Source organism: Mustela lutreola, chromosome 5 (genome assembly GCF_030435805.1).
Source record: "Mustela lutreola isolate mMusLut2 chromosome 5, mMusLut2.pri, whole genome shotgun sequence".
In the NCBI taxonomy this organism is placed as follows: domain Eukaryota; kingdom Metazoa; phylum Chordata; class Mammalia; order Carnivora; family Mustelidae; genus Mustela; species Mustela lutreola.
The window spans coordinates 150764584-150790800 of NC_081294.1; the positions used below are offsets into that span (position 1 = coordinate 150764584).

Sequence of the window (26217 nt, forward strand, 5' to 3'; positions counted from 1 at the left end):
GCGTGGCGCGAAATAAAGCTTTGATGACCTTCACTTTGTATCAGTCTCACTTCTTTGATTACAGACCCTAACACTGGGGGATCGTCCATGATCAAATGACGAGAACTGAGCCAGCATCAGAGTTTCTGGGAAAAGCTTCCAGAGGAAAGATCATGGGATCCTGTCTGTCTGGTTGTGGAGCTCCAGGGTATGGCCCACCAGGGAGAAGCTGAACACAGCCATGCTCCCCAGGGCTGGAGTGGATGCAGGGACACCCCTTCCCTCCACTGGTAAATTGTCAGGGGGTTCGAGTCCCCCTAGAAAGCCCCACCAGTGGCAGGACCGCTGGGCCTGCAGTTGTCTTTGCCTTGTCTTTTTGTTGTCTGTTGTGTTGTTTGCTGTGTTTGATGAAATGGGGCAAGCAGGGGTGCCTGGGTGGCTCAGTGGTTTGAGCCTCTGCCTTCGGCTCGGGTGTGATCTCGGGGTCCTAGGATCGAGCCCCGCATCGGGCTCTCTGCTCGGCAGGGAGCCTGCTTCCCCCTCTCTCTGCCTGCCTTCTGCCTACTTGTGATCTTTCTCTGTCTATCAAATAAATAAATAAACAAAAATCTTAAAAAAAAAAAAAAAAGAAATGGGGCAAGCAGAGAGTGAGGGGACTCTGACTTTAATGGCTATAACTGGAGCCAACTGTGGTTAGTCTAACTCGAGACAGAGACTTTAAGGAATATTCCCAAGCATATGCCAAAACTCTCTTTGTTTCAGGGAAGTTCCTGTTTTCTCTGGCCTGATGTGGACTGCCTAGCCCCTCCCCCTTCCTGGCAAGAAAGCATGGTGTCTGAAGTGGAGTGGGCCCAGGTGGAATGTGAAATCTGTTAATAAAGAGATGACTAAACTGATGGTTAATTGTCTGTCTCAGGATTTTAATGGGTAATTGTTAAAGTAGCTCTCAAAGTCTTTGGTAACCTGAAACTGAAGGGTTGCTTGAATGACAAATGGAATTAAATTTGTTGGACATCTAGGTCTTAACCAAATGGGATAAAATGCTAGAGTGTTGGTTGCTGGAACTGGGTTTGTGCTTTTGAAATCTGTAGGTGAACATGTTTTGTGCTTAACTGATTCATAAATTTGCCTTCTAAGAATTCTCTTGTAAAATGACATCCGCCTTAAAGGGAATTCATATAGGGAGACTTTCAGGACAAATACATATCTTTGATATGTTAAAATCCTGGAACAGAAATGGGTAAGAATTTCCAGAAGTAAAAGCTGCATTCGGACTAAGCCAGAATTAGTAACATGGGACTAGATGAACTGAAAGATTGTAATGTTGTATCTCTTGATGTTTTGTTTTATTTAACCATTACTGGTTCTTTAATGTTTGCTTTTCCAGACTAGGGAAACTTTTTCTTAAGTTATCTGTAATTTACAGAGATGTAAAAGTAGTCATTTGTAAACAAATCAAGGTATTCAACTCTTTCTCTCTCTCTGAACCCTCTGAAGCCAAAAGGTCTCAGCAAGTATTCTTTCTTCCATGGTAATCAGTCATTTGCACAAGTTCAATAAGAATCTGTTCTCCTTGTAACAGGACACTGGTTATTTTACCAACGCTTTGACTGGAATGTCACATTTGAAAAGACTCAGATATGACTAGACAGCTTAAAAGAACTAAGGTTGACTTTATAAAACCTGGAACTATAAAGCCCTTTGGAACTGTTGGCCTGATACCTTGCTTACAGAGTTCCCAGCAGCCTCACCAGGTGAGTAAAGGATGTCACTTCCTGGCAGGTGCAGGAATCTCAGGATACTTTGGGAACCTCAGGAAGAGGAATTTGCCCAAATGGAAAGGCATTGCAGGCATGTATGATGGCAAATATGTGGCTTGGCTGCTGGCCTGGAGAGACTACTATAAGTTCAACCTAGAGATTCCTTATAAGAAGTTCCAGCAGGGGCACCTGGGTGGCTCAGTGGGTTGAGCCTCTGTCCTCGGCTCGGGTCATGATCTCAGGGTCCTGGGATCGAGCCCCGCATTGGCTCTCGGCTCAGCAGGGAGCCTGCCTCCCCCTCTGCCCGCCTCTCTGCCTACTTGTGATCACTCTCTTCTCGTCAAATAAATAAATAAAATCTTGAAAAAAAAAAAAAAAAAAAGAAGTTCCAGCAAAGCAGATTCTAAAAGCTCTATATGATCATTAACTGCTCTTGCTGAGCTTATGTAAAAATTAGGCCAACTTTGTTAAAAATGGACTTGTTTTTCAAATAAATTACCCCTGATTTGGCTAGCTCTAGAAATGAAGGTTATTTTAGGGAGAAGAATTATGTTTTAATAACATACCTTTATGGATGTTAAATTCTAGATTTGATTGTCTTTAAATGTTTGTTTACCTAAGCTAGACAACTTGAGGTAAACTTCAGGGAAGTTGCATGATAGCTTGTTTAGACGATCTTGCTTTTGCCAGTCAGTAAACCCCAGATATAGGGAGGAAACTGAAGGAAACTGAAGGATTTGAAGGGAAGAATCTGACTGAGTTAGTGGGAATAGCAGAAAAGGTGTTTAACAACAGGGAAGCACAGGAGGAAGGTTTCGGCATTACATGAGGCAGGGAGGGGATGGTTAGTGGAACGAAAAGCCTAAGCACAGAGAAGGCAGGCTGGAAGACTTAGATTCAGATCAGTGTGCTTACTGTAAGGAAAAAGGACATTGGGCCAGGGAATCCCCAGAAGGAAGACAGCAATGCTGGCCACCAGAGACTGAAGGGGCCATGGTTCGGAGCCTCTCCCCAAACCTCGGGTAAAAATTGAAGTGGAGGGGAAATAAATTGATTTTTTTGGTGGACACGGGAGCCCAATTTTCATCATTACTTAAACCTATGGGAAAACTATCTGGAGAGGAAGTCTGGGTACAAGGAGCAAAATAGCACAGAGAGACATAAATGGACAACAGAAAGGACTTAAATTTGGCCTCAGGAGTAGTTAAACACCAATTTTTGTCCTCCCTAATGCCCCATATAACTTGATGGGAAGAGATCTCCTCCACAAGTTACGAGCTGGCATTCAGTTCTCGGAAGGAGACATGACTGTAACCTTGGGACAACCCACTGTGCAGGTGCTTATGCCAGCAGTAGATGAATACTTCCTTTACAAGCCAGTCTCAAAACCAGAGGAGACAAAGGGTGGGCACCTTCTCCAAACCCTACAGGTCGAGTTTCCTGAAGTCTGGGCAGAAGGGAAGCCCTCTGGCTTGGCCAAGGGAAAGCCTCCAGTGGTGGTACAATTAAAAGCGACGGTCACAGCTGTTCATGTCCCACAGTACTCCCTCCCTCGGGAAGCAAAGGAAGGTATCAGAAAACACATTAACCACCTCCAAGGATATGGGATCCTAGTTCCTTGCAAATCTTCATGGAACACACCTTTGCTGCCCGTCAAAAAGGCTGAGACTGAGGAGGACGAACCCGTTCAGGACTTGCGGAAAGTTAATAAACGGGTTGAAGATACCCACCCAATGGTGTCTAACCCTTATATCCTACTCTCCATCCTGGGCCCCAAAAGAACTGTGTATGCCATCTTAGATCTCAAGGATGGATTTTTCTGCATATCTTTAGCACGGGAATCTCAGCCCCTTTTTGCTTTGGAGTGGTCGGACCCACAGGAAGGATTCCAAGGCCAGCTCACCTGGACAAGACTTCCCCAAGGATTCAAGAATTCACCCACTATCTTCAACAAGGCCCTACACGAGGATTTGCATGAGTACAGAACCTCCAATCTAGGAGTCACTCTATTACAGTATGTTGATGACTTGCTGATAGCTGCTGAGGACTGTGAGTCATGCTTGTGGGGGACAAGAGCTTTCTTACAGACTGCAGGAAAAAGGGTATCAGGTGTCAGCAAAGAAAGCACAGCTCTGTCAGAGCCATGCCACTTATCTAGGCTTTGATCTCCATGAGGGAGTACATTCATCGTCTGAATCCAGGAAACAGGTGATCACCCGATACCCCCCACCCCACCACGTCCCAATAAGTGAGGGAGTATCTTGGGACAGTGGACTACTGTAGGATGTGGATACGGCTGTTTGCAGAGATTGCCTGACCTCTCTAAGAACTGGCAAAAGGGGGCTCATTATGATAGAGTGGACAGCTGAGGCAGAAGGAGCATTTCGGGAATTACAAACAGCCTTACTGAGTGCCCCAGAATTGGCCATCCCAGAAGCCCTTCCACTTGTATGTGGATGAAAAAGCAGGGGTCGCCAAAGGAGTTTTGACTCAGACTCTGGGGCCCTGGAAAAGGCCAGTAGCCTATCTTAACAAGAAACTAGATCCAGTAGTGGCTGGGTTCCCCCCTTCCTCTGCATAATTGCTGCCATGGCCCTCCTGGTCAAGGATGCAAGTGAATTGACTTTGGGTCAAAATCTCATCTTGACCACCACCCACGCTATCAAGGGCCTTCTTCGGACTCCACCAGACCGGTGGATGATGAACGCCCAAGTGACGGGATATCAGGTCCTCCTCCTCAACGAATCAAGAGTGACCTTCTGGCCCCCGGCAGTACTAAATCCAGCCACGCTGCTGCCAGAGGAGCTGGCTGACCACCAACATGACTGTGAGGTCCTAACCCAAGTCACAGGAGTAAGGCCGGACCTCAGAGACATTCCCCTACCAGATGCAGAGATGACTCTCTTCACAGACGGGAGTAGCTACATAGTCGATGGAAAGAGGTATGCAGGGGCTGTGGTGGTTTCCCCTGAGCAGGAACTCTGGATGGCAGCCCTGCCACATGGAACATTGGTGCAAAAAGAGGAACTGATTGCACTCACCAAGGAACTGAAAGGTAAAATCGCCAACATCTATACGGACAGCAGGTACGCCTTTACTACTCTCCATATACATGGGGCTATTTATAAAGAAAGGGGCCTATTAACAGCAGAAGGAAAAGGAGTTAAAAACAAGAGCAGAAATATTGACTCTCCTCCAGGCTTTTTGGGACCCAAAAGAGATGGCTGTTATGCATTGCCTGGGACACCAAAAGGGGACTGAGCTGATTTCAAAAGGAAACCAGTTAGCAGATCAAGCTGCAAAGCAAGCAGCCCGAGAAACTGCAAGAGCTGGTTACACTCCCAGCTCCAGCCCTACCAGAAAAACCTAACTATTCAGAAGAAGATTTAAAGTATTTACAAAAATGGGCTAAATTAGACTATGTAGGGGATTGGGCTAAGACTAAAGCAGGAAAGTTAATTCTTCCTCAAAGACTAGGTAAGAAGTTAGTAGACCAGATACATCAGGGTACTCATTTGGGGACACGCAAACTCAAGGAGCTTATAGGCAAGCAGTTCCAGGTTTCTAAATTAGGGCGTATGGTTCAGGATGTAGTTGATACATTTGCTCAATGCCAGGCAGTTAATGCGGGAGGAACTAGAATGGGAAAAGGGAAAAGAGAAAGAGGTAAGGAACCAGGATTTATTGGGAAATAGATTTTACAGAGATGAAACCCAGAAAATATGGGCACAAATATACATTAGTTTTTGTAGATACCTTTTCAGGCTGGGTAGAGGCTTTTTCCACCAAGCATGAGATGGCAGGACTGGTAGCCAAAAAGCTATTAGAAGAAATAATTCCTAGGTTTGGGTTGCCTCTTGTGATCAGGTCAGATTAACGGCCCTGCATTTGTGAGCTGTCTCACAGGCATTGGCCAAGGCTGTGGGCACTAATTGGAAACTACATTGTGCCTACCAGCCCCCGAGTTCCGGGCAAGTAGAGAGAATGAACTGGACTCTTAAAGAGACCTTGACAAAGCTAATTCTGGAGACTGGCAGTGGATGGGTGGATCTCCTTCCTTTCGCCCTCCTCAGGGTGCGATGTACACCCTACTTAAACAAGGTGACCCCATTTGAAATAATGTTCAGGAGAACTCCCCCTGCCCCAGCTCTGCCTCGGCTACAAGAGGTTGTCCTAGCAGAAATGACTAAGTCTGTACTCCAGTCACTGCAGGCCTTACAGTCTGTCTTAAAGAGCCCATACAGGAATCTGAACTGCCCACACTGAGACAGAGACAGAGATGGAGGTGGAGTCACATCCTTACCAACCCAGGGACTTGGTTTGGATACGCCGCCACCAAGTGGGAAACTTGGAGCCTCGCTGGAAAGGACTGTTTACTGTCATCCTGACCACCCCCACAGCAGTAAAAGTAGAAGTCATCAGGGCCTGGGTTCACGCGGGTCATGTCAAAAGAGCCGAGGACGAGGATGCTCCCCAGAGATGGAAGCTGCAGCCGTCGGACCCCACGGACCATGGACTAAAGCTAAGACTCAAAAGACTATGAGTTCATTGTTGCTCTTATTGTTACCTGTTTGTGCAAGAGCTTCTGAGTCACCTCATAAAGCAAAAAAAGAGTGTAAGTGGGAAATTAGACTAACGGAATTAGGAAAAATGGAAAAGGTTATACAAAGTGGTGAATGTCTAACTCATCAGCTGACTGTGCAGGAGAACATAGAACTAGCTGAAAACTCAAGGATTTGACTAATCTCCAAAGAAAAGGGGGGAATGTAAGGGCCTGCTTAGCCAGAGGGAGTCATTTTGTGGTTATGCAGTGAACTTAAATTGACGCTGCCCTGCACAGAGGAACTTACTTGCAAAACCTAGATACAAGGGCAGGTCAGGCTAGGTGAAGACATCCAATCAGTGGGGTGCACATGTATCTACTAGGGTAAATTGAAATTCAATTGGCCACCGTGTGTAACCTAGCATGACTGTGCAGTTTTCTCTGTGTGTTGCAGACCTAGCATGACTGTGCAGTTTTCTCTGTGTATTGCAATCTCATTGGCCACCTGTGTATAGCCAGACTCAACTACCTCTATAAAAGTTAGTCTGTGAGGCTGGGAGGGGTCCCTCTTTGTAAGAGACAGCCCCGACCGGTAGGTTTGATTCTTAATGCATGGTGCGAAATAAAGCTTTGCTTGACCTTCACTTTGTATCAGTCTCACTTCTTTGATTACAGACCCTAACAGTGAATTTATAAATATTTAAATGCTTTAAACTTGAAATAATTGCCTATTTTTCCATTTAATGTACCTAGGACGACAGCTCATGGTATAACTTTTTCATAAATGACCTCACGGCCAAATAAAGAAATTTCGAGAACAGCACTAACAACTGGTTAGAAAATTACCAATCGACAGCAATTACTAGAAGAACACAGGATGAAGAGAACAGACTTTTATTTCTATTTTTAAATGAGATCCATGCACAGAGTTGACATCAGGTCAGGAAAAGGACAAACCCCAGAAATGGAGAGGTAGTTTGCAGCTCTTTTTAAAAAAAATCTTTTATTTGGTCCTTTATTCTGAAAGTGTATAATTCAATCACATCTTTTATATGCTATTAAATGTTTGTTGTAAAAAAAAAGTATTACCAACTTAGAAGTTTTTTTTTAATGAGAAATCCAGTGTACACCTCCCCTCATCCAGATGTTTATGACAACCACATATGGTATCTCATGTACACTGCCATAGAAAGAGAATTATTTTACAAATGCCCAAAGTCCATGTCTCCAGTTGCAAATTTTTCATTTCGGGTTATTTTCAAGAGTGCCTGGCAGGGATGAACATTTTCTACTTTCCTCGTTACCTATTACGTAGTCAAGGCTTATCCTTGGAATCTGGTATCTGGTGAGGCCTACATTATGGAAAGGTTTTTCCTATCCATTACTTTTGTGATATCACTCTTGTGTATTTTGATGAGCTTTGGTTTAAGGCTTTCACACACGCATATCTACTTCCTAGGGGTTCTCTTCGACATGAACTTTATAATGATTAGTAAGAGATGACCTGTGGTTGAAAAGTTTCCCACAGGTAGTACATTCATAGGGTTTCTCTCCAGTATGAATTCTCTGATGGGCGATACGTGATGAGCTCTGTCTGAAAGTTTTCCCACACGTGTTACATTTAAAGGGCTTCTCTCCAGTATGAATTCTCCGATGCTGAATAAGAGCAGAACTTTGGCCGAAAGAGATCCCACATTCCTCACATCGGTATGGTTTCTCTCCTGTGTGGATTCTCTGATGGTTGCTAAGGGATGAGTTACACCTGAATGTTTTCCCACACTCATTGCATTTGTAGGGTCTTTCTCCGGTATGCATCCTCTGATGCTGAATGAGAGCTGAACTCTGTCGGAAGGCTTTCCCACACACTTTGCATTTACACGGTTTCTCGCCAGTGTGAATTCTTTCATGAATGATAAGTGTCGAGTGGGAACTTAAGGCTTTACCACACTCATTACAGTTATAAAACTTCTCACCGGTATGAATTATCCGGTGTCTGTTAAGTCGTGAAATAGAAGTAAAACCTTTTCCACATTCGTTACATCGATAGGGCTTTTCTCCAGTGTGAATTCTTTCGTGCTGGATAAGAGACGCGCTCTGACTGAAGGCTCTCCCACATTCACTGCACTTAAAAGGTTTCTCTCCCGTGTGAATCCTCTGATGATAACGAAGGGATGAACTCGACTTAAAGGTATTGCCACATTCATTACATAAATAGGATTTCTTTCTGAGGTGAATTCTCTGACATCCAGGAAGGGATGTGCTGGCTGCCTTCCTACCTGGATTGTATCTATGGGGATTTTCTCCAGCGTGGATTTTTTGATGTATAAAAAGGCCAGACCTTCTGCTGAAGGATTTACCACATTCTTTACATCGATAGGATTTCTCCACAGTGTGGGTTCTTAGGTGTTTGTAAAGGGATGTACTCAGAGTGAAGGCTTTCCCACATTCTTTACATACATAGGGTTTCTCTCCAGTATGAGTTATTTGATGCTGAATGAGAGCTGAACTTTGGTTAAAGGCTTTTGAACATTCTTTGCATTTAAATAATTTCTCTCCACTATGGTTTTTCTCATGTTTGCGAAGGGATGAAGTGTTAGTGAAGGTTTTTTCGCATATGCTACATTTATAGCGTTTCTCTGTGGTGTTGATTTTTGGTTGATTAAGCAAATATGGATTCTGTTTGAAGCTGTTTCCTTGTATTTCACATTTTGGTGGTGTTTTTTCTCTGGGAACCATCTGCTGCCTAACAAGGACTGACTTTGGGCTGAAGTTTTGGCCAAAATCATTATTTCTATGGCTTCTTTCTACAATGAGGATTTTTTTGTGGCTGCCTGCAACCGCCTGAATACTTTCTTTTTTCTCCTGCTTTTTATCTAATCTCTCTTCATAAATGCAGGGTTTTTCTGATTTAAAGTAACAGGGTCCATTTCTTCTGGATCTTCTCATTATTAGCTCCTGAAAAGAAGAATCTTGTGTCTGAGTTGACTTCGTGGTTTTGTGACTGCTCTTCCATCCTGGAGGGGGAAAAACACTAAAGCTGTTTCATGTGATACGGTATTTAGCTACATAGACTAAACGTAGAGAATAAGTAAGTATTGATGCCATTTATTTATTTATCAGAGAGAGAGAGAGAGAAAGAGAAAGAGAAAGAGAGAGAGCATGCATGCACAAGCATGGAGAGTGGCAGGCAGAGGGAGAAGCAGGGCACCCAATGTGGGACTCGATCCCAGGACCCTGGGATCATGGCCTGGGCTGAAGCCAGAACCTTAATAACCAACTGAGCCACCCAGGCATCCTAAGTATTGATGTTATTTAAATAGGGTTTTTATCTGGCCAGCTGTAAGAGGAAAACATAAAAGATTTAAGCAAGAGAGAAAAAGAATCAACGGGAACTGAAGTACTAGGGTGGAGAAAAGATTAGAACAAGCCCATTTAAAGAAGGTGAGTGTCAGAGCAACCAGGGGATCATGAATTGGGAGAGGCAGTGTGGGATCAGTCCAAAGCCATCCTGGACTCTGAAATTATTTTCATGATATTTCTCTTCATTGTGTGTAATCTTCCTAATCTGTAAAGTCTTCCCTACCTTCCCTCATGCCCAATTATTTGTATCCTTCAGATTCAATTCAAATGGAGTCCTTTCTTGAGTCTGAGTTTCTACAGTCCATTCCCCTTATTATAGCACTTAACCACAATATTTAAAATACGCATTACGGGGCACCTGGGTGGCTCAGTGGGTTAAGCCTCTGCTTTTGGCTCAGGTCATGGTCTCAGGGTCCTAGGATCAAGCCCCAAATCGGGCTCTTGGCTCAGCAGGGAGCCTGCTTCCCTTCCCCCCTCTCTCTGCCTGCCTCTCTGCCTACTTGTGATCTCTCTCTGTCAAATAAATAAATAAAATCTTAAAATAAAATAAAGTACATGTTACATACCTTTGTATTATATAATTACATTCCTACCTACATCTAAATATATTAGATTTTCCTTTTCTACCTTAAGTGTTCTTTGCAAGCAGATTTTAGCATGCCCTATTCACAGATCCTCTTGACATCACCTGAATTAGACACAAAATGTTTTGTTAATTTTCCTTAATTACTTATATACTCCTAATTTGAACAATGTCAAATAAGTCTCAATTCCTTATTTCTTTCTTTCTCTCACACACACACAGGCACACACACACACACACACACACGACTGAAACACCCGAGGCTGCCTTCCAGGACCCGACATTACATGAGTGATGGGAGATCACCATATGAGTGATTACAGTCGGGGCCGTTCAAAGAGGAACGAGTTATGGAGCTAATCTAGAGGTGCTGCAGGTAGGCATGAAGCCAAAACATGCAAGCCGGGAATGGCAGCCCTGCTCATGCATCGAGCAAAAGAGATTATCCAGCAGTGTGGAAAAGAGTTGAGGATAAATGAGATGGGCATAAATATAAAAAGGTAAAAAAGGGCTAGCATGACAGAATGATAAAATAGAACTGAACTCAGTCATTGGGAGAGGATGCAACATATCAACTATTACATTTTGCCAGGGGAATGCCTGTGTGTGGCATTTCCTCCTCCGCTGGAAAGAACCATTTAAAGGGCTCCCCTGCATCTCACTGTGGTGGAGATTCCTGTCGGATGTTCCCTTCCTCTCCTGTGTACCAATTTTCTCTGCTTGGTCCACATGCTGTTTTCTGCTTTCTCTTTCCTACCAGGTTTACTTCTCAGTCTCCTTCCTCAATAGCTTTTTCTTTTCCCTCTTTAAAATCTGGAATTTCCCCCTCCACTCTGTACACCCTCCTTGGATCATTTTGCATGCACTCATGTTTATGATTTTTAAAGATTTTTAAAAATTTATTTATTTGAGAGACAGCACATGAGTGAGAGCATGAGCTGGGGGTAGGGGCAGAAAGAAAGGGAGAACCAGACTCCCCGATAAGTGAGGTGACCAATCCCAGAACCCCGGGATCATGACCTGAGCCAAAGGCAGACACTTGACCAACTGAGCCACCCAGGTGCCCCAGTGTCTTTAATATTTATTGGAAAGGAAAGAAGAGTGTTTTACTTTCTGCCCAACACCCTCCTTGTTCCTTCCCCTACCAAGTCTTGCTAACAGGTACAGCTTTAAATCAGTGTCCTGCGAATCAGCAACCCTACCATTTTCTAAAATGCAGGCCGAAGTAGGCCTGCAGGGCTAACAGGATCCAAAGCTGCGCATACAACAGGTCATTCCCAGCTCCTCCCCTGAGAGAGGGAGTGCTCCATAGGCAGCCATGGAGAGTTTCAATAGACACCAGGTGACGGGGCGAAATGATGTGTGCTGTGCAGTTGGAGCGGCCAAGGGAAAACGAGAGGATAAACAGAAATGTTTGTATGTGCACAGAAGAGCTACTCCTTCTCCACGTCCGCTCTTGCTCAGTATCTCACACCTGTTCCCCTCCTCCTGCTCAGCACCCCCTCAGACCCCCTCGGGCTCCTGTCGTCAGCCACCCTCGCTAAGGCAGCCATGACCTCCAGGTGGTGGAGACAAAATGCTCTGCGGTTCCCACCGAACCAACCCGTTGGCAGCATCTCACAGTGACTCCTCATTTGCCTTGAGCGGCCCTTTTCCTAGGGTCCAGTGACCCCCTGCTTTGTTCCACATTCCTCTCCCTTCCCACCAGCCTCAGCCTCCTCTGTGCACTCATGTTCCTCTGTGTGACCTTCAATCTTGGGGGTGGGGGATCCCTCAGGGTTTAGTCCTTGGACCCCAATTCCTTTGCTCTGTACTCTTCCCATAGGCCAGCTTTGATTCCAAACATACATGTGGGGCAACACTTCTCTCCACACCAGCCCATTCAAAATAGCAGCTTAGATGTCTTGACAACTCCTCAGATTCAACACGCGTAAACATAACTGAATTTGTGATCACTCCTTCCAACCCGTATAACCAAACCCTTGTCTCTAGAATAGCACGAGTTCTGAATCAAAACTTTAAGAGGCGTCCTAAATACCTCTCCCTCAGCCCTCAGCTAATCAATTTCTAAGACTTGTTTATTCTGCATCTAAATGAGTCAAAAACTCCTCTGCTTCTCTCCGCCTCTACTGCTCCTATGCCCATTATAAGCCTTGACTTCAATGCCTCCTAATTTTTCCTTCTGCAGGACACCCACTTCTCTTCCCTGTGGGCCCATTTCTCTCTACCTGGCCATAAGATGCCAGAGTTCCTCGAGATCGAGCCTTAGGCTTTTTCTTGTTCTTATGTATTTTGGATCCACTCTACGGGCTAACTCAAACTCACCCACGACTCTGGATTGACCAGGGTCTCCCAAATTCACATTTCGCACCCAGTCTGTATTTTGAGGGGAAAGACTCCAAATCTAACCAGAGACTTGACTTCTCCCCTGGGATAAGTGGGTCAACTTAATTCACCCAAACCCCAATTTCTACCAACTCCCAAATCTGACCTCCTTGTGGTGTCAATATCTAAATGAATGAGATCACTGTCCAACCCAGAACCACAAACCAAGCCCCTTGATAACGCACCTCCTTTATCTTCATATTAAATCCATCACCAAGCCCAGCTTTTCTTATCTCCCGAGTATCTCCGAGACAGTTCACTTCTTTCCATCTCCATCACCACCAAACTAGCCAAGCCATTCATGCCCTCATTCACTAAAAGTCTACTCTGACCAGGTACTGTTTTAGATACTGGGGAAATGGGAACACATCAGATAACCCAGAGATGAGAGAGATAATGAATGAATATATATACGATCATGCAGGGACAAGCATCCTGAGGGAAAATAAAGCAGGGGGAGGGGACAGAGAATGTGGAAGATGGAGGGCCATGTTTTGGATGAGCTGAATCTTTTTGAGAAAGTACCATCTGAGCAGAAACCTGGGCTACTCAAGGAAGGGTCACACAGGCTCATGGGTGTCAGGAAGAATAATCAGGGAGGGAAAAGCAAGTGTGGGGGCCATGAGGTAGGAGTCAGGCTGGCCTGCTGGATTAGAGTGATTAGAGTCCTTGAATGAAGGGACGAGCAGAAGGAGGTGAAGGTGAAGAGGGAGACAGGGCCAGACCACGGAGGCTCTGGAGGCTACGCCGGGGACTCCGGATTGTGCTCCCTGTGCTTGGGGAGCAATCATACAGAGCACAATTGTGTAGGGGAGTGAGATGACCTGATAAACCTCTTTTTTTTTAAAGACTTACTTATTTGTGAGAGAGAGAGAAAGCACAAGCTGGGGAGTGGCAGGCAGAGAGAGAAGCAGGCTCCCCACTGAGCAGGGAGCCCGATGCTGGGCTTGATCCCAGGACCCTGGGATCATGACCTGAACCAAAGGCAGATGTTTAACCGACTGAGCCACCCAGGCGCCCCAGATTTACCTTTTAATAGAGCATTCTTGCAGCTATGGGAACAGGTTGGTGGCAGGAGGGAGGTGCAGGGCCAGCAAGGGTACTGCTGGGGAGAGGGGGCAGGGGACAAGGACAAGACTGACCAAACACAGCAGAGGCGCCTATGAGTACCTGCTCTCCGCTTTCACCTCCTCAGAGATTCCTTCTTTAAACCCCCGCCTGCTGGGTCGCTGCGCTGCTAAGGGCAGCACCTTTGTGCAAGTTAGAAAAAGAGGCCCCACCCTCTGTGTGGGGCAGCCCCCAGGGACCCCTCCGCTGACCACGCAGCCGGGGTTCAGTCCCCCCACCAGGCTTCTTGCGCTGAGATGACAAAGGAGGAGAAAATGACAGGAAAGAAAAGCACATTTTCACTGGAAGATAATGGTTTATCCAGATCATCCCCACATTTTTAAATTTTAGATTTCAGGACTATTTCCTCATTCGGGCATAGAGCTAACTCATGATGTAGCGGCTGGTTTAATGGCCTCATTACAACTCCTCCAGCAAAGCACCCCCCGCAGGTGTGCTCCCTTCTCAGCAAGAGACTCCGAGGAGACACACACCCCTCCTGCCAGCGTCTTCCACCTCTCACTTCAAACATCCCCCCATGACCCTTTGTTTTTCTGTTTTTCCTATTTGCGAATAGTTTTGAAATTTAAAAAGAAAAAAAAAAAAAAAAAGGAAACTCAGAGGCTGCTAGAGGTGCTATGAGTCCATGCCTGAAAAGCACAGGCTTTTCTGTCACCGGCTATGGGAGGGGCAGGTTTCAGGTCTGGTCCAGAGTTAACTACCTGAGCTATTTCCAGAACACCCCATCCTTCACCTGCGCTCACGGGGAAGTGACCTGCACTCCGGAGGGAAGCCGTTCCAAGGCCCCATTAGTCCGGGCAGATGGAGACCCACCAGAGGTGCTGGACAGACAGACACACGCAGGTACTACTGGGGGAACCCCGGGGTGACTGCCATCTCTGCTGAAGGACAGGAGGTGCATCCTGTCCAGGGACGTGCACATACTGCTTGGCTGTGCTGTCCTTGCTTCCTCTCAAAGCCCACCCGTGGTCCACCCTCAGGGACATGTCCCTGATGCCGAGGAGGAGGCTGCTGAGGACTCCAGCCCCGTTGCCTGGGGGCCACAGTGCCTCTTGGCACAGCTCTGGACTCTGGAACTCCGGACACATTTTCTACTCCCCTGACTCGCTTCACTTGGAGAGATGCATTCCTGATGGGAGGCTCCCGAGGCACGGGGAAAGGGATAGAGCCTTCCTTCTCTTCCTCAGATCTTTCCTGACAGACTTGGCCCAGACGCCACCCTGCTGACCCTCGGCTGATTTACGGACTCCTGCCTGCTGTGGGCACTTGATGGCGGCCTCTACCCACTTCCCAAACCTCATGTTTTCTCCCAAACCAGAGTAAGATAGACAGACATACAGACATGGGTGGTTCCCACAGCAGAAACCTCAGAGTATGGTGGGAAGAAGGCTCCCTTGGCCTGGGGGCTTGGGGAGGGAGAGTGCCCAGCCTGCAGCTCCTCTGCGGAGCTCACGGATTGAGAAGCCATCACTGATGCATCTGGACCTGACAACATCGGGGAGGAGCCCTCACTTCCACGTCAACAGGCCCCCCTTGGCCTGCAGGCTGCTCTCAACAGTGTACACCTGGGGCCCTGGTCAGACTACTTCCCAGTCCCCAGGCACCTGGCCTGGCTCTCAGACACAGACCAGATCCTGTGTCCAGGCTCCTCCCACTGGGTGGGATCTGGTCCCTGCGGCACTCTCCTGGCTCCCAGCGGCACCCACTGGCTTCCTTTCTCTGGACTCAGGCAGCCCTTTGCTGTGGCTGGACCCAGCTCCACATCCTCGGGAAGCCTCTGCCCACACCACCCCTTCCGCTGCGCACCCTCACACACTCTGCAGCTATTGTATGGGGTCATTCTTTCCTAACCCACCTTGTAAATGGTGAGGTTTCCTGGGATTCTGTCCTCTGCTATGTGCCCTCACCTGGTTAGCTCAAGGTGTCAGATGCCACCTTTGTGCCGAGGGCTCCCTGACCTCCCTTCCGAGCTACCAGAGACCTTATACAGCTGTCGACCAGCATCTCTCCCCGAGCATTCCTATCGCTCCCCAGTGAGACCCATCCCACAGCAAACTCGCCCTACACCCTTAACAAGGGGACCCCCTCTTCCTCCCACCGGACCCCAGTGCCCGTGCCTTTGTCCCACCCTAGAAACATCTCGCCTACCTTACTGCAAGTGTCTCCGGGAAGATTCCCCATTAGCTTTTCCCTCACTTTCAATCTACCCCCCACCATGCTCCAAAGTGACCATTCTTATTAAACTCAAATTACATAAGGATTTCATCAATCTATTCTCTACGAAATGTTAAGATTACATACTACTAAAGCCCTCCTTCGTCTTGCCCCTTCTCAATCCCATTCCATGTGGAGCTCCTGGCACCAGCTCAGGTGTGTCCCTCCAGCCTCTGTCTGCACTTCTGCACCCGTTACAAATACACACATAGCCACGTCATCACTCTTCAGCATCAACAGTGACACATTAGTAGCTGCCCCCCGGCCCCTGCCAGTTCTGTCCACACCAGCTGCTCTTGTCTCTGACAGTGGCCCTCAATGCCAGAATAGGGGCTTGCTCCAGAGGACATTAACACTCTTTCACATTTAAGCCAATTTTTCTAAAATACCCAGAACTCCAGTCTTCTGCTGAAAATCCTTCATTTCCATGGGATGGTCCCATGCAGAAGACTCTTGTCAAAGCCCAGTGTAATGCAGCTTTGCTAGCTTTCAGACACCCTTTCCTTCCTCGGCTCTTTCTCTCCTATAGCGAGCCTTGGTCAGATGGATTCTCTGCCATTCCTTAAATACACTATTCACTGACTGAATCCCCGAGGTGCAGCGATCCTGTGAAAACGGAACAAATAAGAAGAGCTCCCCAGAGATTCATTTGGTAAGTGATTACCAAGAGAGTAAGAGGAAGCTCATGTCTGGGGCCTAAGCATCCCCCCTCTGCCGCTTGTGGGGGACAGAGGCCCCAGAGAAACCTTCCTGATCGACATCTCCGAGCCACACTGTCCACTTACCCCCCCAGACTGTTGCCCGCACCCACCCCCCGCCGCTCGGTCCCACCCACTCACCTAGAGAGGGGCCTCCAGGACTTTCTTTCTCTACCTTCCAGGGATCTTCTCCTTGCTGCAACAGGGAGATCACTCTTGGTTTGGAAAACAGGAGTCCTGCTCAGAGACAAGAAAAAGAAAAAAGAAAGATAAGACTTGGTTTTCTTTAGACTCAAAGACGCATCATGGATCTGAGTGGAAAACGCATGGGATGGTACAAAGAGCTCCACTGGGGTGTTCCAGCCATGCCCCCACGACGTGAGGGAGTGTGTGAGGGGAAAGGCAAGGGGCCTGTAGGGCGTGGCCGTGTGGGAAGTAGCTGCAGGTTAGAGATGCCGGATACACAGGCAGCTCTGGTTACTAGAGTACCCACGGCTTTCCACGTTAGAGGGGACATGTTAGATTTACAGACTAAATATTTGTAAACAGGTACCCATGCCCTGTTTAAAATAAGAAAGCACCATCTGACCCTCTTTCAAAGATGGATTATACACATTCATCAGGCTGGAAGGGAGAATTGGGAAAGGCTGGCGGCAGGGTAATGAAGATGGTTGAGGGATGCTTTCTGCTGTGAGCTGAGCAAACAAATCACAGAAAATCAGTGCTAGAAAATGTTGCCTGAACTATGAGGGAATTTCCAACACACAAGTATGCCAACTGTCGATGTGTGGGACAAATCCATGCCTATAGGGGGAAAGAAGCTTCAAATACTTATTTATTTACAATGTGCATAATCCCAAGGCCAAATTCAGCTCAAAGTTCCTGATGCCCCACAGCTTTTATGCAGGGAAGCAGGTGCTGACTTATGGTACTGTCTGACTTTTTCATCTACAGGGAAAATTCCCTTACCCAGTGAGACCAGGTTACTGTAGTTCTCCAGCATCACTTCCTGGTACACGTTTCTCTGAGAAGGACACAGCTTCCTCCACTCATCCCGTGTAAAGAGCACAGCCACATCCTCGAAGGTCACCGACACCTGTAATGACAAGCCATCCCAGCTCACCCAGGACCTCCCATAGCACAGGGTAAAAGTGGTGGCAGTTGCTGGAGAGGATGGGCTGCCAGGAAAGGCTTTGGGTGTTATTCTCGTTTCTGAAGGTTTCAGGTCATTTGTTTAGTGGACATCGGCCAGTGACAACTAAACAGCATGAAGTCTTACCCAGAACTTGTATTAACTACCATAAGGAGATGTGGGCAGGAATTAAGACCATTGGTAAGAGTATTACTAGAATTAAAAAAACCATTGGTAGGTGTGTTAATTAGAAAAATCTTTCTGATGACAATTTGACAATACATATTTAAAGCTTTAAAATGTGCATATTTTGGGGTGCCTGGGTGGCTCAGTGGGTTAAGCCTCTGCCCTCAGCTCAGGTCATGATCTCAGGTTCCTGGGATGGAACCCTGCATCTGGGCTCTCTGCTCAGCAGGGAGCCTGCCCCCGACCCCTGCCTGCTGCTCTGCCTACTTGTGATCTTTCGCTCTGTCAAATTAATAATAAAATATTTTTTTTAAAAAGTGCATCTTTTACTTTATCAGTTACTATATTTGTATCATAACAAAGAGTGCACAAAAACGCAAATTCAAGGGAATTTATGATGGTTTTAGTGATCAGAAAACAACGAAAACAGAAAACAATGTAAAATCACTGATGCAGGCTAGATTAGCTAGCTTAAGGCACTCTCTGTGTGCTTACAGAATTAAAATAGCTATCATTTAGGGGCGCCTGGGTGACTCAGTGGGTTAAGCCTCTGCCTTTGGCTCAGATGATGATCTCAAGGTCCTGGGATCAAATCCTGCATTGGGCTCTCTGCTTGTCGGGGAGCCTGCGTCCTCCCCTCACTCTGCCTACCTCTCTGCGTACTTGTGATCTCTCTCACTCTGTCAAATAAATAAAAATAAAATCTTTTAAAAAATAGCTATCATTAAAACCAAAAGACAACTGACAGAATGCGAGAAGATATTTGCAAACGACATATCAGATAAAGGGCTAGTGTCCAGAATCTATAAAGAACTTAGCAAACTCAACACCCAAAGAACAAATAATCCAATCAAGAAATGGGCAGAAGACATGAACAGACATTTCTGCAAAGAAGACATCCAGATGGCCAACAGACACATGAAAAAGTGCTCCACATCACTCGGCATCAGGGAAATACAAATCAAAACCACAATGAGATACCACCTCACACCAGTCAGAATGGCTAAAATTAACAAGTCAGAAAATGAGGATTGCTGGTGAGGATTCGGAGAAAGGCAAACCCTCCTACACTGTTGGTGGGAATGCAAGCTGGTGCAACCACTCTGGAAAACAGCATGGAGGTTCCTCAAAAAGTTGAAAATAGAGCTACCCTACAACCCAGCAATTGCACTACTGGGTATTTACCCTAAAGATACAAGCGTAGTGATCCGAAGGGGCATGTGCACCCGAATGTTTATAGCAGCAATGTCCACAATAGCCAAACTATGGAAAGAGCCTAGATGCTCATCAACAGATGAATGGATAAAGAAGATGTGATATGTATATATAATGGAATACTATGCAGCCATCAAAAGAAATGAAATCTTGCCATTTGCAACAACGTGGATGGAACTAGACGGTATCATGCTTAGTGAAATAAGTCAATTGGAGAAAGGCAACTATCATATGATCTCCCTGATATGAGGAGGTGGAGGTGCAATATGGGGGATTAGGAGGGTAGGAGAAGAATAAATGAAACAAGATGGGATTGGGAGGGAGACAAACCTTAAGTGACTCTTAATCTCACAAAACAAACTGAGGGTTGCTGGGGGGAGGAGGGTTGGGAGAAGGGGGGTGGGATTATGGACATTGGGGAGGGTATGTGCTATGGTGAGTGCTGTGAAGTGTGTAAACCTGGCGATTCACAGACCTGTACCCCTGGGGATAAAAATATATTATATGTTTATAAAAAAATAAAAAAAAAAGCTATCATTTATTGAATGCTTTCTTTGGACCAACTACTGTTTCTCGAGGTTTTTACTTACTGTTACTATAAATATGTATCTTTACAACAATCCTATAAAATAGGTACTATTACTGCCCCCAATTTACACAAGAAGAAACAAAGAGAAATCAGTCCAAGTCAAACAGATGGTGTACCAGAGACCCTATATATAGGAGGCCCTGTGTGTCTCCAGTCTATACTACAATACTCCTTTACTTCTGACCCCAGACATGTGGGGTTTTCACATACCAAGTGGCTGTGTGACACCAGCTAGGTGTCCTACAATTGACCTCAATTCTCATGTCACTGACCTGGAGAGATGGTCGGATCCCACAGATTAAGGGCTCAGTCCCACAGGACCGCCCCAACTTCAGATGCCAATTTCAAGTCCAGACTGTTACCTATGCTTCCGACCAACTGGCTATGAGTCGGGGAGGTTTCTACAACCCCTACCCTTGGGTTTAATTAACTTGCTAAAGTGGTAAATGCAGGAAAAGCACCACAATGCAGGAAAGCATTTACTTACTAGGTTATTGGTTAATTACAGAAGGAGAGAATGCAGGGACAGCCAGATGGAAGCGATGCATATGGCAGGCTATATGTGAAGGGACATGGGAGCTTCTGTGCTCTTTTGGGATGCACCACTTTCCCCATCTACAAGTGTTCCCCAACCCAGAAGCTCTCTGAACCCTGTTGTTTTGGGTTTTTTCCCAAGACTTCATGACACAAGCACAATGGATTAAATCACTGACCACTGTGTAGGCATGACTGGTCCTTGGGTTGTGGGGGGAGAGGGCCCAAAGGTCCAACCCCTCTAATCCAGATAGGTTCTCCTGCCAACCAGCTCAGATCCTTAGGGATTTTCTAAAAGTCATCTCATTCATGGCAAATCCGGCTTGGCTGAAATGGATTGTTATGAATAGCAACACACACCCATGTCACCCTTAACGCTCTTAAGTTTCTTCAAGAACAAAACCCCAATATTATGAATCACTCAGCTTCCAAAACCCTCATAATTTCCTCTGTGCTAGGAACAGTGGTGAAAACCAAATATGTATTTCCTATCACAGTGTTGCAGCTGGTCGGGGATAGAGGTAGAATTTCAGTATGGAGGAGGCCCAAGACTCCATTCGTAACCACTCAGCAAAACTGCCTCTCAATGCCTACCTCCTGGCATTAAGAAACGAATGAGATCATCTATACGATGAAGACAGGTAGCAGTGACAGCTGTGCAATGATGTGAAGGTACTTAATGCCACTGAGTTCAACGCCCTGAAATGGTTAAAGCTGTGAATGTACATCATGCTTATTTTATCACCCGAGAAAAGTTAAAATGGTAAAATAAATGCGTACGTATGTGACTATTAATACACATATAAATAAAAAACAAAGATAAAAAGAATATGAGTCTGATGGACATATACCAAAGTGGGACAGTGACTATCTCTAGATACTGGGGTAAGAGAGCTTTCACTTTCTTCTTTATGTAGTTTTTTTTTTTTTAATATTTTATTTATTTGACAGACAGAGATCACAAGTACGCAGAGAGGCAGGCAGAGAGAGAGGGGAAGCAAGCTCCCTGCTGAACAGAGAGCCCGATGCAGGGACCCAGAACCCTGGGATCATGACCCGAGCCAAAGGCAGAGGCTTACCCACTGAGCCACCCAGGCGTCCCTATAGATATTTTTTAAGCTCTGAATTTCTTTTCTTTTCTTTTTTTTTTTTAAAGATTTTACTTATTTATTTGACACAGAGAGAGGCTATAAGAGAGGGAACAGAAGCAGAGGAAGTGGGAGAGGGAGAAGCAGGGCTCATGCCAAGCAGGGAGCCCTACGCTCCCTGGACCCTAGGATCATGACCTGAGCCAAAGACAGATGCTTAACGACTGAGCCACCCAGGTGCCCTGATGCTCTGAATCTTAAACATGAGCAGGTCATACATGTATAACAAAGTAAATTACTCGCACATGAGGGGAATGCAAGAAATAATCTTAGCCCTCAAAATAACATAATTCAACTGGCAGACAAGGTAAACATATGAAATAATTTGATCAATGAAAGAAAAATGTGTAGGTGGACAGGACCATATACCATCTCCCAGTTCAATCCGTACTTTATTTTATTATAAAGGTTTTATTTATTTATTTGACAGAAAGAGAGGAAGAGTACAAGTGGGGGGGGGCAGCAGGGAGACAGAGAAGCAGGCTCCCACTGAGCAGGACTCTGGGATCATGACCTGAGCTGAAGGCAGACTCTTAATACACTGAGTCATCCAGGTGCCCGTCAATCCTCATTTTAGAGATAAGGACCAGAAGGTTCAGGACAGTCAAGACCCTGGGCCACATACCTTATTGGTGTCAAAGGCAGGACAATAATTAAAGTTTTCTGTTAAGCCGGCACTTGGTATACTCTCTTTCTGGTCTTAAACGCCCATCACTAGGCTTTACCTGCAAGCCCATGCAGTAGGGACACATGGGAGCAGGTGAGATTAGGGAGAATGCCACACGCATTTACTCCCCTGCAGGGATGGAGAAGATTCTGGGCAAGAGAGCAATGTGGCTCTGTGGGAACAGGAGGGGAAAGCTTTAGAAATATGCACTGGCCGGTCCCAGCCCGAAGATCAACCACCACCGTGTTTCAAGGGCCCCAAGACAACACGACAGCAGAGAAGAGCTCTGGGAACATGGGGGCTGGGGCTGCCCTGGGTTCCAAAAGAGGCACCAGGGGAATGGCTGCACAGTGCTGAGCCTGGACCCAGAGGCCAGACACTGGGGTTTGAATTTAGGTTACTGGATGTCTCTGAGCCTCAGTTTGATAGTGTGAAACATGGGGATAATCATTGCTGTGCTGGCATGAGAGTGAGAGCAAAGGCCACACCCTCAGGCAGACCCCAGCAACATTAACTGTGATTGTCAAATGTAGCTGATCAGTGAAAGGACAAGTCCCAGGAACATGGTCCAGCAGGTCCCATCTGTCGGTGTGAGTGGTATCATCACTTCAGTAACACCATCCGGCTCCCATGACCACCCCTTGTTGGGCGTCTGCTAGTGCCCAGCCCTGATCCAAACACTTCCCATGCACTGACTCGCATGACCCTCTCACCTGCCCCATGAGGTCCGCATGCTTGTTATTTCCATTGTCCAGACAAGGAAATGGGCACATCTGTCCAGGGCCCACAAACAGTAACCAAGGAGATGGGTTCAAGCCCAGCAGCCTGGGTTCAAGGCCTGCTTCCTACCCACCGGAGACCCTGCCTCTCCACTCCTGATATCCTGTACACCCTCCGCGCTCCCTCCAGCTGTGTCCCCTCAAACACAGCTATTCCTTGTTCAGGCACTGGCTCACCTGGACCGGGTCCCTCCCCTGTTTCCAACAATGGAAGGATGAAAATAGCAGGTCCAGAACATTTTTCAAGAGTACAGAAATAAGTAATGTAATCCACAAAGAGGGAGAAAAAACCGACAGTGATGAGTTGGAGTAGCCTAGGGGGGGTATCCTAAAGAAAAACCAAGGGTAGGGAGGGAGACCAGGGTTAAGCCAATGAAGCGGGTCCAGAAAGGAGCTGCCAAGTATATATATATGTGTGTGTGTGTGTGTGTGTGTGTGTGTGTGTGTGTGCGCGCGCGCGCGTGTTCTGTCCCCACGTGGCATCTCACCTGTCAAGTTAGTAACCATACACTGAATTGAGATTAATGAATAAAAAGAAATGTCTGTTAGGAAAAGAAAAGGGAAACACTAGACACGGATTGGCAGGGAGGAGGCAAACATTCCCTACAGAATCCACCCTCCCCCTGGATGGATTGACTCTTGAAGGAGGAAAGGGCTTGGGCTCCAGATCCTGCAGAAGACTGCATGCAGCAGAGGACTTCAGTTTGAGAAATTAAAAAAAAAAAAAAAAAAAAATCTGTCTCTAAGACCAAAGATGTCAATGAACTCACTTGAGATGTTGCTTCCCTCGGTCCAATAGCCATATCTTCTTTCTGGGCTCTTCCCTGAGGATGGGTGGAGTCTCCAGAAGACAAATCTGAAAGAGGAAAAAGGGAGCCAGGACGGAGAAGCCCCTTCTGGTTTCCGCCCCTGAGAATCACCAGCTCTGAAATCCTTCCACCACCTGAGATTGAGGCCACGTGCCCTCGGAGAGGGAAGTCAGAAGGAGCTGGAGCTGGACAGGCCCAGAGACAAGGGCCAGCCCACAGTGGGCCGGGGCCCAACTCTTTCCCCTGTGGCTCAGAGAAAAAAGACCTAGGACTCCAGCTTCAGTAGCAGCAACAACTTACTGAACCTGCCCCAGGGGCCAGGCAGGGCTCACATCGTTCGGTTCCCCAGCATAGCTGCCATTGTCCACGCCTATTTTACAGATCAGGAAACTGAGTGCAGAGTGGGAGCCACTTGCCCCAGTGCACACAGCCAGTGAGGGTGCTCCGGGATCCGTACCGCGCGTCTCCACAGCACCGGCTCTAACCTCACCGCCCGCAGGGGAGGGGACAACTCCTCTCCACCTCAAGCTGCACCCGCCCCCAACTCCTCCCCCTCCTGTCAAGGAATCTCCTTCCAGGTTTTTAGAGAAAAGTGCTTGGGAAACGGACGACAGCAGTTTTCCGACGGCGGCCGGAGATCTGCCGTCTGGGGGAGCAGGCACAGAGACCGAAAACTTGGGTTCCTGTCCAGATTCCGCCGTAGGGGGGTGGGAAGCCGGCAACTCACTTCTATCGGAAAACACATCTCTGCGCCTGCAGCCCGGGAAGGCAGTGGCGCCGGGGAGGGGGTGGAAACACAGTTTCTCACGTTCACTGGCAGCCGGGAGCAAATCCAAACGCCAGCAGGGCCCGGCAGGTAGCGCGCCGGGCACGAGTCCGGAGGGAGTAGGAGTGTGACCAGGGCCTGGCCGGTGGGGACAGGTGCCCGACCTGCCGCGGTCAGCGGCGCGTCCGCGAGACAGCTGGTGCGGACCAGGCGGGCACATCGGGGGTGCGGGCCCTTGACCCCCCTGCCTGCGCCCACAAAGCCCCCACTCGCGCCTCTCGGGCCTGTGCCCCGCGCCCCGGCGCCGCATCCTCCCGAGGCCCCGGTCCTCTGTCGGTCCCGCATTCGGCCGACCTTCTGCAGCTCACCTCTCCCAGGCCTCGGGGTTTCGGGGACTGCGCCTCCCCAGCCGTGCTCCGCCGGCGGAGGCTCCGGCACTACCCCAGCGAACAGCAGCCCGGGGTCGCGAGTCCTTCCCGGGCAATGCCCGGGCCGACTTCAAGTCCCTGAACCGCCCGCTCCGGCAGCAGTAGACCGGCGTCCCGCGCAGGTCCGGGGAGGCGGGACGGCAAGCGGGGGAGGACGGCCGCAAAGCCTCTGGTGAATGTAGTCCACGCGGGAGCCAAGCATTCTGGGAACTGTAGTTCCCAGCTGTAGCCTGAGAGGCGGGGCCTTGGCTCGCCTGTCATTTGCCCAGCTCCCCCTTACGGGCTCCGCGTCGCACCCTTTGGGCTACCCGGCGCGTGGCTCCAGGTTCCTCAGGAAGGAGGTGGAGGTTTGCTGAGGACGGTGTGTCATTTAGCTGTGCATTTCCATAAGTGACAGTAAGGCAAGTAGACAGCTGCGGAGAGCAAACCTATTTCCCCTCCAGTGATTGAATCAAAGTGTAGCGATCACCTGCTCTGTTCCAAACACTATTACAAGTGGTTGAAAGTAGGTCAGTGAACTAAACAAAGTTCATTGCTCTTGGTTAACTGTTTTGTTTTGTTTTTGTTTGGTCAGGGGGCGGTAGAGAGAAGACAACAAGTTACGAATGTAATCAGAGTTTAGAAGGTTAAGTGTTAGGGGGAAAAGTGAAAGAGCATGTTCGGGAGTATTTAGGGTAGATATGGAGGCAGTTTGTAGCAAGAAATAGGGTCCCAGATCCCCAAACCCGTGTTAGTATGGCAGGAAACGAAATATCGCTAAGATAAAGTATCCTTCTATGAATTTTTGTTCAAGTGTTTTGGCTATCATCAACCCACATGAATAGTTATCATTATGCCAACTTGTAAATAAAAATGCTGAGGTTTTGGATTCATTGAATGTACAAATTACTTGGGAGAATTGATAGCTTCACAATACTGATTCTCATAATCCTTACTATGGTATTGTCACCATACACACAGGCATCAGGCAATTAACCAGCCTGGTGATAAGTGAGGGTATGAGGAGGTAATTGTCAAAGCATTGTCTCCCCATGGGGTAGTGCAGGAATCTTTTATTCAGGGTGCTAGGGGGCAGGGGTAAGGAGCTGGATACATTAGGGAACTTACACATATTTTGTTAGGCACTTTGCAAATACCTAGCTTGTCAAAAGCTTGTCAACATGCTAGTGGATACATTTTATGGTTTTTTTTTTTTAATGGACCAAAACTCTGCCTATAGATTTCAGTATTATAATGAGCTAAATACTACCTCAGGGCAACTCGGCTTCTGCACAAGTCCTCAGCTGCAAACTGGTTCATGCAAGGCTGTTATAT

The 26217-nt window shown here is 47.2% G+C and overlaps 1 protein-coding gene across 1 annotated transcript; it reads right to left on the bottom strand.

Annotated features, from left to right (window-relative positions):
- Window positions 1-7160: 7160 nt before the first annotated feature.
- ZNF354A (zinc finger protein 354A) lies at window positions 7161-25049 on the bottom strand. The gene is made up of 5 exons (XM_059175872.1): window positions 24844-25049; window positions 23671-23756; window positions 17620-17746; window positions 16792-16887; window positions 7161-9296 (listed from the first exon to the last, which is right to left on the bottom strand). Exons 2-5 carry the CDS (start codon window positions 23701-23703, stop codon window positions 7738-7740), a joined length of 1815 nt encoding a protein of 604 aa, XP_059031855.1. The 5' UTR covers window positions 23704-23756; window positions 24844-25049; the 3' UTR covers window positions 7161-7737.
- Between the last annotated feature and the right edge of the window lie 1168 nt (window positions 25050-26217).

Coding starts and splice junctions, on each gene's coding strand:
- ZNF354A (XM_059175872.1), bottom strand. CDS start 23,703: ATGGCTATTGGACCGAGGGAAGCAACATCTCAA. Junction 16,888..17,619: donor CAGTAACCTGGTCTCACTGG/GTAAGGGAATTT, acceptor GTCTCTGAGCAG/GACTCCTGTTTTCCAAACCA. Junction 9,297..16,791: donor TCCTGGAGGCCCCTCTCTAG/GTGAGTGGGTGG, acceptor TTCCCCCTCCAG/GATGGAAGAGCAGTCACAAA.